This window comes from Geotrypetes seraphini, chromosome 3, assembly GCF_902459505.1.
Source record: "Geotrypetes seraphini chromosome 3, aGeoSer1.1, whole genome shotgun sequence".
NCBI lineage: Eukaryota > Metazoa > Chordata > Amphibia > Gymnophiona > Dermophiidae > Geotrypetes > Geotrypetes seraphini.
In genome coordinates, this window is record NC_047086.1 from 185,902,588 (window position 1) to 185,920,194 (window position 17,607).

The 17,607-nt window shown below is 41.3% G+C and overlaps 1 protein-coding gene across 3 annotated transcripts in view; it reads right to left on the bottom strand.

The window, feature by feature from the left end:
• The window catches only part of LOC117357509 (cyclic AMP-dependent transcription factor ATF-7), a 302,271-nt gene that overhangs the window by 20,624 nt on the left and 264,040 nt on the right, over positions 1-17,607 (bottom strand). For all 3 annotated transcript variants that reach the window (XM_033938227.1, XM_033938225.1, XM_033938226.1), the window contains exon 10: positions 12,528-12,725. In XM_033938227.1, coding sequence (XP_033794118.1) covers positions 12,528-12,725 — 198 coding nt within the window. The remainder of the gene's footprint in view (positions 1-12,527; positions 12,726-17,607) is intronic.

The window sequence follows — 17,607 nt, forward strand, 5'->3', positions numbered from 1 at the left end:
CAAATGTACGCTCCATCTTATATATATGGCAAACTGAGTTCCACCAAAAATTATAGTTCAATCTGTCATAATTTTTCCAATTATGTGTAATTTGCTGTACTGCTACTCCAGTTTATTGTTATTTGATGAAATTTGACTTCGAGCTCTCATTGCAGTACCAAACAAAATCGTATCATATGTCAAGGCTACCGGATTTTCTAACATCCTATTAATTTGAGGCCAAATTGATTTCCAAAATATTAATATGAATGGACAATAGAATAAAAGATGATCTAATGTCCCTGCTTCAAGATGACAATGCCAGCATCTATTAGACTTAGAGCTATCTATTCTATGTAAACATGTGGGGGTCCATAAAGCTCTATGTAAAATAAAAAACCAAGTTTATCTCATAGAGGCTGACAATGTACATCTTAACCTCCAAGACCAAAGTCGTGGCCACTGAGATGCATTAATCTGATGCTTAATCTCAATGCTCCAAATGTCTCTAAGACCATTTTTTTTCTTTTTATGTACAAATCCAGATATTAATTTATACCACATTGCGGCCTGGTGACCCATGGAATCTATCTGAAAACATAAGAATTCCATACTATGATAGTTATTAAGGTTTTTCCATTCAGAGAACCCTGTCTGAATGGCCTGCTTCAATTGCATCCATCTGAAATATTGTGATTTATTCAAACCAAATTTATTTTGCAATTGTGAAAACTCAAGCAGTTTACCTTTATTCATTACATCTTCTAAAATACGAATTCCAGCGATCATCCAATGTTTCCAGATAATTTTAAAACCGACAACTTTGATCTTTGGATTGAGCCATATTGTTTGAGTCGTTGATTTAGTTATTCTAATAGGAGTTAGATTACTTATATATCTTATAGTTTTCCAAGTATCAACAAATATTTTGTGATCCTTATATAACCTTGGCATTTGAATACTAATAACATGATTCAGACGTAAAGGAAACATTAATCTCCATTCTAACCAGAACCAATCTGGTATATGTTCAATGGGCTCTGGGAGGATCCAATACATACCCTGACGCATAATATAGGCTTGATGGTACCTATAAAAATTTGGAAAATTTACCCCTCCCTCCGCAATTGGTCTTTGTAAAGATACTAGAGCAATTCTGAGGTTTTTTCCAAGCCAAATAAATTTTGTTAACATCTTATCCAATTTTTTATAAAAAGTCCCCTGAAAAAAAATTGGTATCATTCCCATTTGGTAACAAACTACTGGTAAGATCATCATTTTTACAGTTTGCACTCTCCCCCACCAAGATATGCACAAAGGATTCCATTGCTCACACATTTCTGACACTTTTTGTAATAAATTTTTTCATTAATTTTCATAGTCTCATCCACAGTTTTTGTAATCCAAATTCCTAAGTATTTTAATCCTTCTTCTTTCCAAATAAAAGAAAATGAGTCAAATAGAATTTTGTACAATGTACATTGAGTGGAAGCACTTCTGATTTATTCCAGTTTATTTTATATCCTGAAAATTTTCCAAATTTTTCAATCAATTCGAGCAAATTTGGAATGGTTGTTTCCGGATTTCTCAAATAAAGTAAAATATCATCCGCATATGCTGATAATTTATATTCTCTATCTGAATGCGGAATACCCTGTATCTCCTTTACCTGTTCTATAGCTAACAACAAGGGTTCCAAAACGATATCAAAAAGCAAAGGAGATAGTGGGCATCCTTGTCTAACCCCCCTCTGTAGAATAAATTTTTCTGAAAAATTATTATTGATATATAATCTAGCAGCAGGGGAGCTATACAATGCTTTTATTATTTGTATAAATCCGGATCCTATACCAAACCATTCCATTGCCTGAAACATGAAGGACCATTCCACTCTATCAAAAGCTTTTTCAGCATCTAATGAAATAGAGAATGCTGGGTCATTAATGGATTTTGTCAAATACAACATGTGATGTGCCAATCTAGTATTATGAGATGAATGTCTTTGAGTAACGAAACCTGTTTGATGCATATCTATAATGAAAGGGAGAGTTTTAGCCAATCTTAATGCTAATGTCTTAGTTAAAATTTTTCCATCCACATTTATTAAAGATATAGGTCTATAATTTGAAACCAAAGTGGGATCTTTATTTGGCTTAGGTAAAACTATAGTTATTGATTCAGCCATAGTACCTGTAATACAACCTTTATTTAGTTGTGTCTGATACAATTGTAATAAATAGGGCATTATAATGTTTTGAAATGATTTATAAAACTCTACTGTATAACCATCTCCACCTGGAGCGGATCCAACCCTAAGGGATTTCAAAGCTGTATCTAACTCTTTTAAGGATATTGGCTCTTCTAAACTTCGTTTTATATGTTCAGGAATCTTTGGTCCCTCTATTAACTTTAAAAAATCTAAACCATCCTTTTCCTTTTTCGAATAAGGCTCAGAAGAATACAAATCTTTATAAAATTTTAAAAAACTGTTTTATAATGGGATTAATTTGAGATAACATTTCACCATTCTCATTTTGAATAGCAATTATTTTTGTTTTTCTTTAAGATAATTTGCTAGCATTCTTCCCGCCTTATTCGAATTTCCATAATACAAAGCTTGCTGTACAAATAGATCTTTTCTAATAATTTTTGAAGAAATTTCATTATATTTACCTTTAGCTTTTAAAAGTTCTTGTTGTGTCAAATAATCCCATTTTTCAATTAATTTTGATTCTAGAGACTTCACCACTTTTTCCAATTCTATAAATTGCTTTTTTTCCTTTTTTATTTGCAAAGCTGAATAAGAAATAATTTGTCCTCTAATGTATGCTTTAAAAGCATCCCACAAAGTCTCTATTGAAATTTCTTCTGTATCATTAATTTGAAAATAATCTTTCATTTTTTCCAAAAGATTTTCACAAAAGTCAGTATCTGCAAGCAATGTATTATTTAATCTCCATATAGGTCTATTTCCATTCTGATCTATTATTTTAATTTCAATCCACACTCCAGCATGATCAGATAGTATAATTGGATCAATGACAGCCTGTGTGACTTGATGTACTAATTGATTAGAAACAAAAATGTAATCTATTCTAGAAAAAGAATTATGAACCTGTGAACAAAACGAAAATTCCCGACCATCAAAATGAAGAATACGCCAAATATCTTTTAAATCACAAGATTGTATCAAATTATCAAGGCCTAATGATTTTATAAATCTTCTCGGACTTTTATCCATCAGTGGATCCATGACAGCATTGAAATCCCCTGCTACTACTAGATTTGAAGTAGCAAGTGGAAGAATCAATTGTTGCAGAGTTTTAAAAAATTCATTTTGATTCGAATTAGGGGCATATATATTGAAGAGCGTCATGGTGGTATTTCCCATGTCCATTTCCACATATACCCACCTTCCAAGAGGATCAGCTGCCTTAAACTTAAATGAAGCAGAACATTTTTTATTTATTAATATAGCAACACTAGCTTTTTTCCCTATTGCCGAAGAAAAATAACATTGTTTGACCCAATCATCTTTTAGTTTTATAGATTCAGTATTTGACAGATGGGTCTCTTGTATGCAGCATATATCAGCGTTCTGTCTTTTTAAAAATAATAATGCCTTTTTTCTTTTAATCGGGTGATTGAGACCATTAACGTTTAAAGATATTATCTTAAGACCCATTATGTATTAATATAATTTGTAACATATCATCCCAATCTTCAAAATTCTTTATAAATTCCTTTTTCCCACATATAAGATAAATCAAAGAATTACCTATTTTATACAGACCCTTAAAATTTAATACCCCCCCACTTCCTCCCTTCCCACCCCATACATATACGAATACTTGGAAACGCAAAATTAGATCCGGTAACATCACTCCTTACAAGCTAAAAAGAAAATACTTAAATTATTCCAAGCTCCACAATAGTAATATTATTATTAAAATTTAACAATTTATATATCTCTACTTTCTTATTTATATGGATACTTTCATCTATTCCAAGTTTATTATGTTAAGTGTAATTAAATGTATATTAAAATATTTTGAATTTATAAAATTCTTATCTAGGATAAGTTTACTAAAAATCATTAAGCAAACACTTTATCTTCCATACCTATAATCATTCTTCATATTCATTACTTTTCTATTCCATAATATCCATTCATCCAAAATTAGAAGATAAAAATTATAATCAAATTAAAATCTATCATAACCCATTCTCTTTCTCATTCTTTTTCCTATTTTAATCATTCAATTAAAATCTTTAGTGAGTTCTATGCATAAACTTTCCTCTATATCCTGTGGAGGACTGTGTCTTAAAAAGAATGGATTCAGCATATATCTGAGTCATAAAACCTATCTATCCTATAAAGATATTATTCTTTTCTATGCAAGACATTTTATTTCATTCTACATATTATATCCTATGTTTAATATTTTTTCAGTTCGTGTAGTCCCTCTGGTACGAACGCCTTTTTTATTTTTTTTTTTATAACTTCCTCTTCAAAGTCCCTCTTCTTCCTCCGTAGACGTGATGATGTGAAACAAACCAATCCTCTTCACTTCCGGTGCAGTTCATTGGTTAAATGAAGATTTCCTGATGCATACTCTTTTGCGTATTTTTCAGCAATGTCTTAGCAAATCACCATATTTCGGGCATATTCGTGGCACTGAGGGAATATCTGGCAGGAAGACAGTTATTCTTTATTCTCCTCAGCCGATCAGAAAATCCGACGCTATCAATCCATTCCCAGAGTCGTGCACTGTAACCGAGGGGAAGTCAACACTCGGCCCCCCTTCGCGTCACTCATTTATCTACGTCTTCACCGAGTCAAGTTCCATGCTCGTGACAATGACCTTCTTTATTTTTAAAAGTAAGTTGAATTCCATACATTCGAAACAGTTGACTCAATCTGTTTTTTTTTTTTTCCAGAGTATATTTGCAGTAATGATTTAAAATAAAATAAAATATAAACAGAATCATTTGATATAAGTTCAATCTTAGTAAACTTACTCAGTTCTTTATTTAAGAAGTCATTGGTTGTTCACATTGTTCTAGATATTCTGCTAATTTCTTGTGATCCGTGAAGTTTTGCGTTTTATTTCCCAAAGTTACTTTCATAACCGCTGGATAAAGAAGTCCGTATCTTGCCCCTAGTGCCCTTAATTGAGGTCTTAAATCCAGTAGTTGTTTTCTTTTGAAGGCAGTTTCTCTGGCAAAATCCGGTACAATGTGTATACGTGCATCCTGACATCGTAAATTTTTATTTTCCTTAGCCAGCTGACATATTTCAGCAACATGTTGGTATCTTAATAATTTAAATATTAGAGTTTTTGGACCTTTTTGTACTGCTGTTTTATGTCCTGGTATTCTGTGAGCTCTTTCAATTTCAAGAGGCGCTTTGGATTTCAGAGGCAGGATTTTTGGAAGGAATTGTTCAAGGAAGGTGATGGGATCATTTTTTTCCACTCCTTCAGGCATCCCTATAATTCTTAAATTATTTCTTTTTTCTCTATTTAAACAATCTTCCAAGTCTCTCTTTATTATTTCCATTTCTTTCCAAGCTTTTTTATTTTGCATAACTTCAGTATGTACCTCTTCCGATTTTTCTTCTAAGTGAGTTATTTTGTTATCAATTAGGTCCACTCTTTTTGTGAGTATGTCAATTGCCTTTTGAAGTTGTTTTTTGATTTCTAAAACGATATCTTTGATCTGTCTTATTTCTGCCATCATGTCTGGATCTACTTCTGAAGGCAGCGGAACCTTTAAAGGTGTTCCTGGTTCAGGCTTTGATCTTTTATTACTGCTTGTTCCAGATCCTCCGGCTCCTGCATCGTTTTTATTTTATTTACCCGATACCATTTTCTTCTTATCCACCTTTTTTTTCAGCGAAATATCGATTTTGGAGCTTTTAAATTTGAAATAATAGCTTGTCTGACACGGAGCACTGCTATTACCCGACCATTTGCTTGCGTGTCCAAGCCACGCCCCCCCATAGATTTTAATTTTTATATTTGCGGTGTATCAAATAAATTAAACTAAAGGCATGAATTAATCCAAATCCAAAGCCTACTGGTTTACTTCTGTGGATTCCTAAAACTTCAAGATATTTTGACCATAGTATTCCTTTATTAACCTCTCTGATAAAGGACAAGTGCAGACACAGGTTTTGGAGGGGAAGAGTTATAGTCTAATGCTCAGGACCAAATCAACACTACATTAGGTCCCAGGCAAACATACATTTATAAGCCCTCTACCATGGACCTCCATTTTTTTTTTTTACACCCCCCACCCATAAGTCATTCACTTTCCTGGCTCCCAGAACTTCATGTATAGGCTTCCTGTCAATATTTCCTCTCTCCAGAAGTAGAAGTGCAGTGTCCAGCTGTGGGCATGGCAGCAGTAACAGTTTGGAAGTGAGAATGAGAACGAAGTAAGCATATGTTGTACTGTATTCAATAAGCAAAACCAGGGACTATAAATAGCACTCTGAAATGGTTGTAAGTTCAAAAACAGGACCCACTAAAATGTCTCCCTCCCCAACCTGGGTAACTTGGCAGTTCTAGAGTAGTGGACTGAGAATACAAGGGAGTTAAGCAAGTCATTTTTTTTTTTTTTTTTAAATCTCCATTGCCTCTGGAATAAAAAAAAAAGAGGGCAAGGCTGGTCTGACCTAAATTTACTAGCAATGTGTTCAAGGCACAAATTTAGAAAGTTCATGCATGGAAGCAGCAAAAGAAAAATGCATGATACAAGGGATAAAAAAGGCAAAAAAACCACTACCCTATCCAACTTCCCCTTTTCTTCATGACTCAGGAAAAAGCAACCCCACCTAGTGGCGCAGTTGGGGTGAGCGGTGCCCGGGGTGGTGGTGACCTTCCCCCCCCCTGCTGTGCGCACGCGCCCTTTCCCCGTATCTTTTTATCTTCGGCGTCAGCAGCCACGAACTTGCTGCTCACGTCAGCTTCGGCACTCTCTCTGACGTCACTTCCTAGGTGCAAGTCCCAGAAGTGTCAACAGAGGGAGCATCGAAGCTGATGCGAGCAGCAAGTTCATGGCTCCTTGCGCTATGGGGGAAGGGAAGGGGCGTGGGGGCAATGGGGGAAGAAGTGGGAAGGGGGCACCAGCACCCCGAGGAAGACCATGTCCCGCACCCCCCTTACTACGCCACTGACCCCACCCCCTCCTCTACGCTAAATAAAGCTTTCCTAGTGTTTGGTGGCACCCCATCAGACCCTCTTGAACAAAAATAAACCCCAGCATCTAGTGGGGGCCCCCTGAGGCCTCCCAGACTCCCATACTTCTAAATAAGGCAGGAGCAATGCGTACTTGCTCCTGCCTCCAGTTCTGTCATCTTCCTTATATGGTAGGCTAGCTTAGCTGGTGCATCCCTGTTTGCACAGTGTGGGGCACTGCCATTCCAAAGAAGGTGGAGGTAGAGGCAGGAGCAAGTGGAATTGTTCCTGCTTCTTCTGAAGTCTGAGGGGCCTTGGGGAGGGTGAGGGGGAACCAGAGATTTAGACACCAGGGATTTCTTTTTTCTAAATCAGGAGGGGGTGGGAAGGGGGGTGTGAGGTTGGGTTGTGAGAGGGGCTAGTAGACTACCAGATTTCTGGTTATGTTGCGTGGGAGATGGAGGGGTGAGAAAAGGTCAGATTGGTTCAGGGGTGAAGGGAGGGAAATTAGATTGCCAGTGAACAATGTAGAAAACTACTGGGAACAGGGGGTTTGGGTCAGTGGCTCCCCTAGCCTTTCTATGCTGCCTCAGACCTTGCAGTAAATTTCCTGCATTTAGTTTCTCTGCATTGCTGTTTACCATGCACTGAAATATGCTGTGTGCTGATGTCTACTGTGTGAGCTGATTTTGTCACTAAACCTCTTTCTGCATGTTGTGGCCCATAACAAATGGGTAGACTGCTGCTAATCAATTGCGCACTGGGGTATGCAGTAGCTTTCTGCATTAACCCCTTGGTTTCCTGCTTCTCTAAAAATGTGTAATTTGTTTTATTAATCAAGCTTAGTTTTGTAAGATGACAGCATATGTTCCAGTTAGAAGAGGAAGAATGTTGAACTTAAACTGTCCAGCTTTCCAGATATTCTTCCTGGTAACGAAAGAATCATCTGCAATAACATCATTTACTTTATATTTACATGTGTTAGGAAATTATAATGCTTCAAGCTGTCCACCCCAGAAGTATCATAAATAGAATATTGCCATACACTGAAGGATATAGTGCAATTTCTTACATCTTAGGTTTTCCAAATGTAGGGCTTAAAAAGTCTTGGCAGGCAGGATTCTGGCTAGCCCTAGGCAGAAGCAGGCATATATTGAAACATGGAATGTGTGGGCGGTAACAGGCTTCCATTGTACAGGAAGTCAAGCATCAACTATGATTGATCATCACAAGCATGCCTTAATAGGAGGCTTCAGTGTGTTTTTGGCCGCTGCACAAGATACACATCACCCTGTGCTTTCAACAATGAAGAACCTCACCAGCCTTAGCCACCAAGCCCCAGGTGTTCTGCTGCTACCCTCACTAATGACAGGAAATTCCAGACCTGCAGAGAAACATTCAAAGGAGGATACATGGTGATGGTGGGGAGAGAGGGGGATTACTTTGGGTGGGGACACAAAGGAGAAGGAAATGGCTTGAAAATTAAATGAAAAATTTAAAGTCCTAAAGCTGGGTTTCTCTCGCCTTTTTGTTCTTGACACATGAGAAACCATAAACCATGACACATGAGAAACCAGAATGGAAAACTTGCTTATACAGGAAAGCAGTGCAAGACACATCATTGTTTAAAATTAAGAATACTTTACTCTATGAAATCCAGATTCAATCTGCTCAGTTTGCTGGCTTATATCCCTTTTCACATATTCAGTTACTTTTCAACCATTATTCCAACAATCCATCAATACAGTAATGGCTATACATACATTGAAACTTAACATTTCAATTCACTTAGTATAGAACCTTCTCCATTTTCACTTCCTTCCCTTTTGTCCCAATACTTACCAATCCATCCCCTATCTCAGTGCTTCTCAACCTAGTCAGGCACACCTAACCAGGTTTTCAGGATAACCACAATGAATATGCATGAGATAGATACCAAGAAGGCAGTGTATGCACATTTATCTCATGTACCGTATATAAGATGATTCAAATTTAAGTCGAGATACCCTTTCCCCCCAAAAAAAGGCAGAAAAAAAGGTTGACTCGAATATAAGCCGTGTGTGTGTGTGTGTTGTTAATATTCATGTACCCTGCCACGATCTGCACCCAGCCCACCTCCCAGCCAGGCTCTCCACCCTGACCACCGACCTCCCTGCCAGGCTCTGCACCCTGTCCAACCTCCATGCCCTGTACCCTGTACCCCCTCTCTCCCAATATCCTGCAGGCCTCCACCGACCCTGTCGTATGAACTGATGGCCCAGTGGTAGGCCAGGACAGGAGAGATTCCTCCCATCTCCTGTCCCGGCTGACTCTTGACAATTTATTTTTACCTCTCTCCCACCTCCCCCTGTGTACCTGTCATTAGTTATGTGCCTACCTTGGACTCTGGAGGCTTGAGCCAGAATGAGTTGGTGGCTGCGGCCTCAGACCCTTTCCATGGGCATGCCTCTGTGGATCACTTCCTAGGTGGTAGTCATGACTGATGCCAGCCTCCGAGGCTGGGGAGCCCTTTGAAATTGGCGACCAATTTAGGGGCGCTGGACGCCCTCACAGACGAAGTGGTCGATCAACATGCTAGAACTGCACACCATTCATTTGACTTTGGTGAATTTACAGAAGACACTGGAAGGCCAGGCAGTTAGAGTCTTCTCCGACAATGCGACAGTGGTGGCATATGTCCATCGCCAGGGAGGTACCAAGAGTGCATCTCTGGCTCTGGAAGCTCTTATGCTCTTCTACTGGGAAGAGGGTCCTCTTCAGGCACTCTTGGCAGTGCATGTAGTGGGAGTCAACAATGTTCAAGCAGACTTCCTCAGCAGACAGACCTTGGATCTGGGCGAGTGGATGCTGTCCTCGGAGGTGTTTCAAGCCATAGTTCAGAGCTGGAGTCATCCTTACTTCAACCTCATGGCAATAGTGAGGAACAAGACAGCCGACAGATTCTTCAGTCGAAGAGTGGAGCCCGGAAGTAAGTGTCTTGATGCTCTAGTCCAGCTGTAGCCTCAGGGAGTTCTGTTATACATTTTTCCTCCCTTGTCCATGATAGGCAAAGTCATTTGGCGGATCACGGTCCATCAGGATAGCATCATTCTGGTGGCTCCAGGTTGGCCTTGCAGGCCATGGTATGCAGATCTGATGCGGCCTCCGGTTTTGGGTCCATCCGGACCTTCTGTCTCAGGGTCCAGTCTGACTAGAGGATCCAGATTGCTTTGCTCTTACAGCATGGCTATTGAACATGAAACGCTAGAATGAAAACGCTATACGGTTGTGCTCTTTGCTACTCTTCTCAAGTCTAAGAAGTCGACTACTGTCTCGGCTTATGCTAAGGCATGTAAGACTTTCTAACAATGGTGCAACCATGAAAGTGTGGAACCATTTTCAACTCCGGTGTCCTTGGTATTGGTCTTCCTCCAGGACGGCCTGGACAAGGGCCTCACCGTGGCTTCCCTTCGGGTTCAGGTCGCTGAGCAATCTTGTTTCAGAGCTCAGGATCATATGCCTTTACTAGTGTCACACCCAGATGTCACTCGAGTTCTGAAGGGGGCTCTTCGAATTTGGCCACCGATCAAGCCACTTTTCCCTTAGTGGGACCTTAACATGCTTTTCTGTCCGGCCTCTCTAAAAATCCATTTGAGCCTCTCAAAGATACATCTCTTTTGGACTTGACACTTAAGGCGGTCTTCCTAGTCGCAATCACTTTGGCAAGATGTGTCTTGGAACTAGGCTCTATCTTGTAGAGAGCCCTTTCTGAAGATCTCGGAGTCTGGGATCTCCCTATACACTGTTCCTTCTTTTCTGCTGAAGGTGGTTTTGGCTTTTCATGTTAATCATGAAGTGCGTTTGCCTATATTTCAACCCATGGGGTCTAAGTCACAAGACCGCGTTTTGAAGAAATTGGACGTGCGCAGAGTGCTCCTTTGCTATTTGGAGGTCACCAACGAGTTTAGACTCTCAGACTATTTGTTTGTGCTGACTCATTCCTCCAAGTGGGGCACTCCTGCTTCCAAGGCCACAATTTCCAGATGGATTCATAAAGTCATTTTGTCAGCATACCTTATTTCTGGGAAATAGTCTATTTCTGTCAAGAAACATTGTACAAAATTCTTGGCCTCTTCTTGGGCCGAAGCTAGGGCAGTCTTCCCAGAGGAGATTTGCAGAGCGGCTACCTGGTCCAGTCTGCATACCTTTGCCAAGTTTTATAGAGTGGACGTGGCAGCATGATAGGACTCTGCCTTTGGGTCCTCGGTTTTGAGGACTGAGGTAGTCAGCCTGCCCTAGATTTCTGGGACTGCTTTGGAACGTCCCTTATGTCTAGAATGGCTCACCTATTGCACTGGAAAAAGAGATTATGCCCTTACCTTGATAATATCCTTTCCAGTAGATAAGGCGAGTTATTCTAGACTCCCACCCTTTTCTTTCTGCACTACCTACTGTCTCTTTCTGTTTATGCTTCTCCAAGTTGCTGCTTGGATGTTAGCCAGCCCTTTGGGCCTTGAAGATATCTGCATAATAGGTTTAAGTTCATACAAGGGTACTATCTGGGGTCTTATGATGCTTTGTTGGCTGTTTCAGTGTTTGTATTCCTATGTTACTTTGTTTGAGCAGAATATTCTCACGAGTGTTCCTACTTTACTTTTGTGGATGGAGCTCTTTAACTGCAGGTGGCAGCAGAGTTCCCTATGAAGCAGAGAAGAGTCAGAGAAAAAATCTGGAGTGGATTCCTACTGCAGATGGCTTGCAGCCATTGGGAGAGAACCCGCATGTCTAGAATGACTCACCTATCTACTGGAAAAGATATTATCAAGGTAAGGGCATAATCTCTTTTTTGTTTAGTTTTAGAAACCACAAGTGGTGCTAACAGATTCCTTGAGACACTGTGCTCACAGGAAAAGGGAAGGCAGGATGCAGGGTGAGCCACATTGGATCTGAACTTACTGCTTACTTCTCCAAAGTAAAGAGCAATTGCACAATACTATGACAAGCTCAATCTACTTTAAAATAGATTTACTAAATGATGTGACATACTGATTTGTACATAAGAAAAAAAATAGCACCTAAGTGTATAAAGCATTGCAAGAAGGAACTGTCTGTCTGTTAAGGAGCTGCACTGAAAGTCATTATTACCAGTATTATATGCCTTACCATAGTATCATGTTAAGTCCTTGAACTCATGCATTGTTGGAGAAATAAAGTGCTTGGTGTGCCTGCTTTATGGAGGAAGAAAACCTATTGAGAGCACTTTCCTCATTCCCGTACTGCTCAAGGAGTAGGATTTCTCTCAAGAAATTAATGTGGGTTTTCAATATGGAATGTGAAATACTACATCCACTGGCTCTCTTTTTGCCTGGATGGTTAGCTACTCACACTAAGTTGTACATTCTGAGACGTGAGCTCCTCAGCCTTCTTCTCCAGCGAAGACACCCAGACCTTGCGCTTCTGACGGCAGCGCGAGGCAGCAGCTCGGTTCCTCTCTAGGAACCGCTGTCGACGTTCATCTGGGTCTTCCTCTGCTGCTCGCCTCCGTCTCCCACCAGTGCTTGGTGTTGGCTGAGCAGGAGATACCTAATATTTGTAAAGAGAAGAAACAAGCAGAAAAAAGTGAAAAAGTTGGTTTTATTTTTAAATCTCAGAAACCATCTTAGATATCATCAAAACTATATATTTCACTTTATAACTTTTTATTGATTTTGGTAAAATAACATACAAAGTGCAACAGTGTACATATCACAAATATCTTCAAGAAGCACTTACATACTATGCATGAGAGCATGAAATAACCCCCCCCCCTTCCAATCCTTCCCTCCCTCCCATCCTGGATATGTATGAGAAGAGTTTGAAATAATCTCAAATCTGGTAAGTAATAGAATAAAATTGGAACTTTAAGGGTGTTTGACATAAGACTCTAATGGGCCCCAAATCTCTTTGAACTTTTGGAATTCACCTGGTTTGCTCTGCTAACATTTTCTCAAATTGACAGTACATACAAGGAGTTTCCCACCAAAATGGAAGATTTAAACGGCCACATTGCTTCCAATTCCTTGTTATCATTTGCAGAGACACTCCAGTCATGATAAGAAGGAGTCTATCTTTATGCTCTTTAAGCAGACTTAGGGCTCCTTTTACAAAGGCGCGCTGGCGGGGTTAACGTGCGTGACTTTTCATCACGCGCTAACCCCCGCGCTGGCCAAAAACTACCGCCTGCTCAAGAGGAGGCGGTAGTGGCTAGCGCGTCTGGCGGTTTCGGGCGCGTTAAACCGCTAGCGCGCCTTTGTAAAAGGAGCTCTTAGGCATAAATGAAGTACCAAACAGAATTGTTCCATAAGAAAGTGGAATAAGAGCCTCAAGAATAAAAGTTATTTTGCTCCATATAGATTTCCAGAAAGCGAATATTAAAGGGCAATGAAACAGGAGATGATCTAATGTTCCCATTCCTAATTGGCAATGTCAGCATTTATTAGAACATGTATTATCTAATTTTCGTAATCTCACCGGTGTCCAGAATATTCTATATGATAAAAAGTATATAAACCAATTTTCTGCAGTGCTACTATTTATTTAATAATTTATATTCCGCATATCCTACAATTCTATGTGGATTACAAATTATTCAGGTATTCAAGCATTTTTCCCTAACTGTCCCAGCAGGCTCCCACTCTATGAAGAAAGACTAAAGAAATTGCGGCTGTACTCACTAGAGGAAAGAAGAGAACGGGGAGATATGATTGAAACGTATAAGTACATCACGGGACGCATCGAGTCAGAAGATGATATCTTCTGGCTCATGGGACCCTCGACCACCAGAGGCATCTGCTGAAAGTCAGGGGAGGGAAGTTTCATGGCAACTCCAGGAAGTACTTCTTCACCGAAAGAGTAGTGGATCATTGGAACAGACTCCCACTCCAGGTGATAAAGGCCAGCAGCGTGACGGATTTTAAGAGAAAATGGGATACTCACGTGGGATCTTTAAAGGAGTAAACTCAGGGGGGAGGGATACTTGGAATGGGCAGACTTGGTGGGCTATAGCCCTTTTCTGCCGCTTTTTTCTATGTTTCTATCTAATGTACCTGGGGCAATGGGGATTAAGGGCTAGATTCAATAAACCTTCCGATCCTGTACTGATGATTGCAAAACCAGTTTTACTGGATTTGCGATTGTTCCCCGACCCCGACCCAATTCACTAAACTGTCTCCTATCCGATCCGATCCAACCCATGCAAATTAGTAAAACCCCATGCAAAATAGCCAAGCGATTGATTCACTAACAATTGCTTGGCTATTTTGAATCGGGTTTTACTATCCTAAAACCCGATTGCTGCAGACCTGTCGGTAACTGTGTCTGCCAGTTTTTTGACAGGCAAAATATCTTCCCCATAAAATAATGAATAAAAGACAGGCAGAGACCTGTCAAAAAAAACGCCACCCCCCCTGTGACCCACAAGGTCCCTCCTGCCATAGGCCCCCTCCTCCCCCACCCGTGGCTGGATGAACACCCCCGCCCGCCGTACAGCACCCCCTGGCCCACTGAACACCTGACCTGGGTTTAAAAGTATGGCAGGAGGGATGCCTATACCCTGTTGCCAGCGGACACCCCCTCCCGGTACCTCTCATACAAACGCATGGGGGAAAAAGAAGCAAACATTGAATACAGGACAAAGTCTGCAGCGGTCAAAACAGCAGTCAGGGAGGCCAAACTTCGTATGGAAGAAACTTTAGCGAAGAACATCAAGAGAGGGGACAAATCCTTCTTCAGATACATTAGCGACAGGAAAAAGAACACAAACGGGATAGTACGCCTTAGAACGCCAGACGGGAATTATGTGGAAACTGACTCCGATAAAGCCAAACTACTGAATGATTACTTCTGATCAGTCTTTACCTGCGAGGCACCAGGGCACGGGCCTCGGCTGGATGCAAAGCAAAGCATGGATGACCCATTTCAGGAGTTTGAGTTCACACCAGCTGATGTTTACAGAGAACTGTCAAGACTCAAGGTGAACAAAGCCATGGGACCGGACAATCTGCACCCAAGAGTGCTCAGAGAGCTATGCGATGTTTTGGCGGAACCGTTAGCCATGCTCTTCAATCTCTCCCTAAATACGGGGAGAGTCCCCCTGGACTGGAAAACTGCCAATGTTGTTCCTCTGCACAAAAAGGGTTGCAGAGCGGAGGCTGCGAATTACAGACCAGTAAGTCTCACATCAATAGTGTGTAAACTCATGGAGACTCTACTTAAAGGGAAATTAGACATGATATTGGATGAGGGGAATCTGAGGGATCCCTGTCAACATGGATTCACTAGGGGCAGGTCATGCCAATCCAACCTTATCAGCTTCTTTGACTTGGTAACAGGAAAGCTAGACTCGGGAGAGTCTCTGGACATAGTGTACTTGGATTTCAGTAAAGCGTTTGACAGTGTCCCACACCGTAGACTATTAAAAAAGATGAAATCGATGGGGTTAGGTGAGAAATGATGGCATGGGTCAATGATTGGCTGAGAGGGTGGTGGTCAATGGCACCCTCTCTAAAACATCGGAGGTGACTAGCGGAGTGCCGCAGGGCTCAGTCCTGGGACCATCCCTTTTTAACATATTCATAAGGGACTTGACCCGAGGGCTTCAGGGAAAAGTAGCGCTGTTTGCCGACGCTGCCAAACTGTGTAATATAGTAGGTGAAAGCGATCTCACGGATGGTATGGCGCAGGATCTGATCAAGTTGGAAAACTGGTCCTCAACATGGCAGCTGGGCTTCAACGCAAAGAAGTGTAAGGTGATGCATCTCGGCAGCAGAAATCCATGCAGAACATACACCTTGAATGGAGAAACACTAGCTACGACCTCAGAAGAACGGGACTTGGGAGTAATCATCAGTGCGGACATGAAGGCTGCTAAACAATTAGAGAAGGCCTCATCCAAGGCAAGGCGGATGATGGGATGTATCAATAGAAGCTTCGTCAGCCGTAAACCTGAAGTCATAATGCCACTGTACAGAACCATGGTGAGACCTCATCTGGAGTACTGTGTGCAATTCTGGAGGCCACATTACCGTAAAGATGTACTTCGAGCTGAGTCAGTCCAGCGAATGGCCACTAGGATGGTCTCCGGACTCAAGGGTCTCTCATACGAGGAAAGACTGGGCAAGTTGCAGCTCTACTCTCTAGAGGAGAGCAGGGAGAGGGGTGACATGATTGAGACATTTAAGTACGTCACAGGTCACGTCGAGGTGGAAAACGACATATTCTTTCCTAAGGGACCTTCAGTCACAAGGGGGCACCCGCTCAAGCTCAGAGGAGGGAGATTTGGTGGTGACACCAGGAAGTATTTCTTTACAGAGAGGGTGGTGGATCACTGGAACAAACTACCGGTGCAGGTGATCAAGGCCACTAGCGTGCTCGACTTTAAGAATAAATGGGACATCCACGTGGGATCTCTACGTGGGTCGAGCAGCACTCTGACTTAATGGGGTGGGACAGTAGAGTGACAGTAGGTGGGACAGTAGACTTGATGGGCTACAGCCCTTTTCTGCTGTCATCTTTCTATGTTTCTATGTTACCTTGAAAAGTTGGAAGAAGGAGGGGTGCTCAGTCCCTCCTGCTCCTTCGACCTCCTGTGCAGCAATGACAGCCTAAGGCCGATCTGATGCACAGGGAGAGGTCTAAGGCCCTGATTGGCTCAGGCACCTCGGACTCCTCCCTTGGGATTTGGGGGGAGTCGGCATCCCTCCTGCCATTTTTTTTTAAAGTGGCAGGGGCACTCACTGAGTTGGGGAGTTTGAATGCAAATGATTTGCACCTCCATGCAAATCATTTCCATGCAAACTTAATAGTGAATCAATCGCTGTTGGAAAATCGGCCAGAGAATCGGCCGACAGCGATTCAGTCGCTATTGTTAGTGAATATAGGCCTAAGTGACTTGCCCAGGGTCCCAAGGAGCAGTGCAGGATTTGAACCCAGAACCTCAGGGTGCCAAGGCTGTAGCTCTAGCCACTGTGCTCCTTTGGTGTGATCAGGCACCAAATATGATCTTCCATAAATCTAGGTACAAAAAAGCAGAAACTGGCATTTCATTTTTTGCACTGTTAACTTGATAATGAAAACATCATGACTGTTGTTATGGAACATATCTAAACCACTCATAAGTGAGGGGGAGGCTTTGGATCACAAATCACAAGTTTGAAGGCAAAGTTGTTCTCATAGCCTTACTAAGGGTGATGAGTCAGAGGAACGGGGACTGGGGGGGGGGGGGGCGGAGGACCTCTCTCTTAAAAAAGCAAACTACCGGGTAAATCATACCATAATCACAGAGTTTATAACAGGGGTGGGCAACGTGGGCCGCAATCCAGTCGGGTTTTTAGGATTTCCCCAAAGAATATGCATGAGGTCCATTTGTATACAATGGGAGGCAGTGCATGCAAAGAGATCTCATGCATATTCATTAGGGAAATCCTAA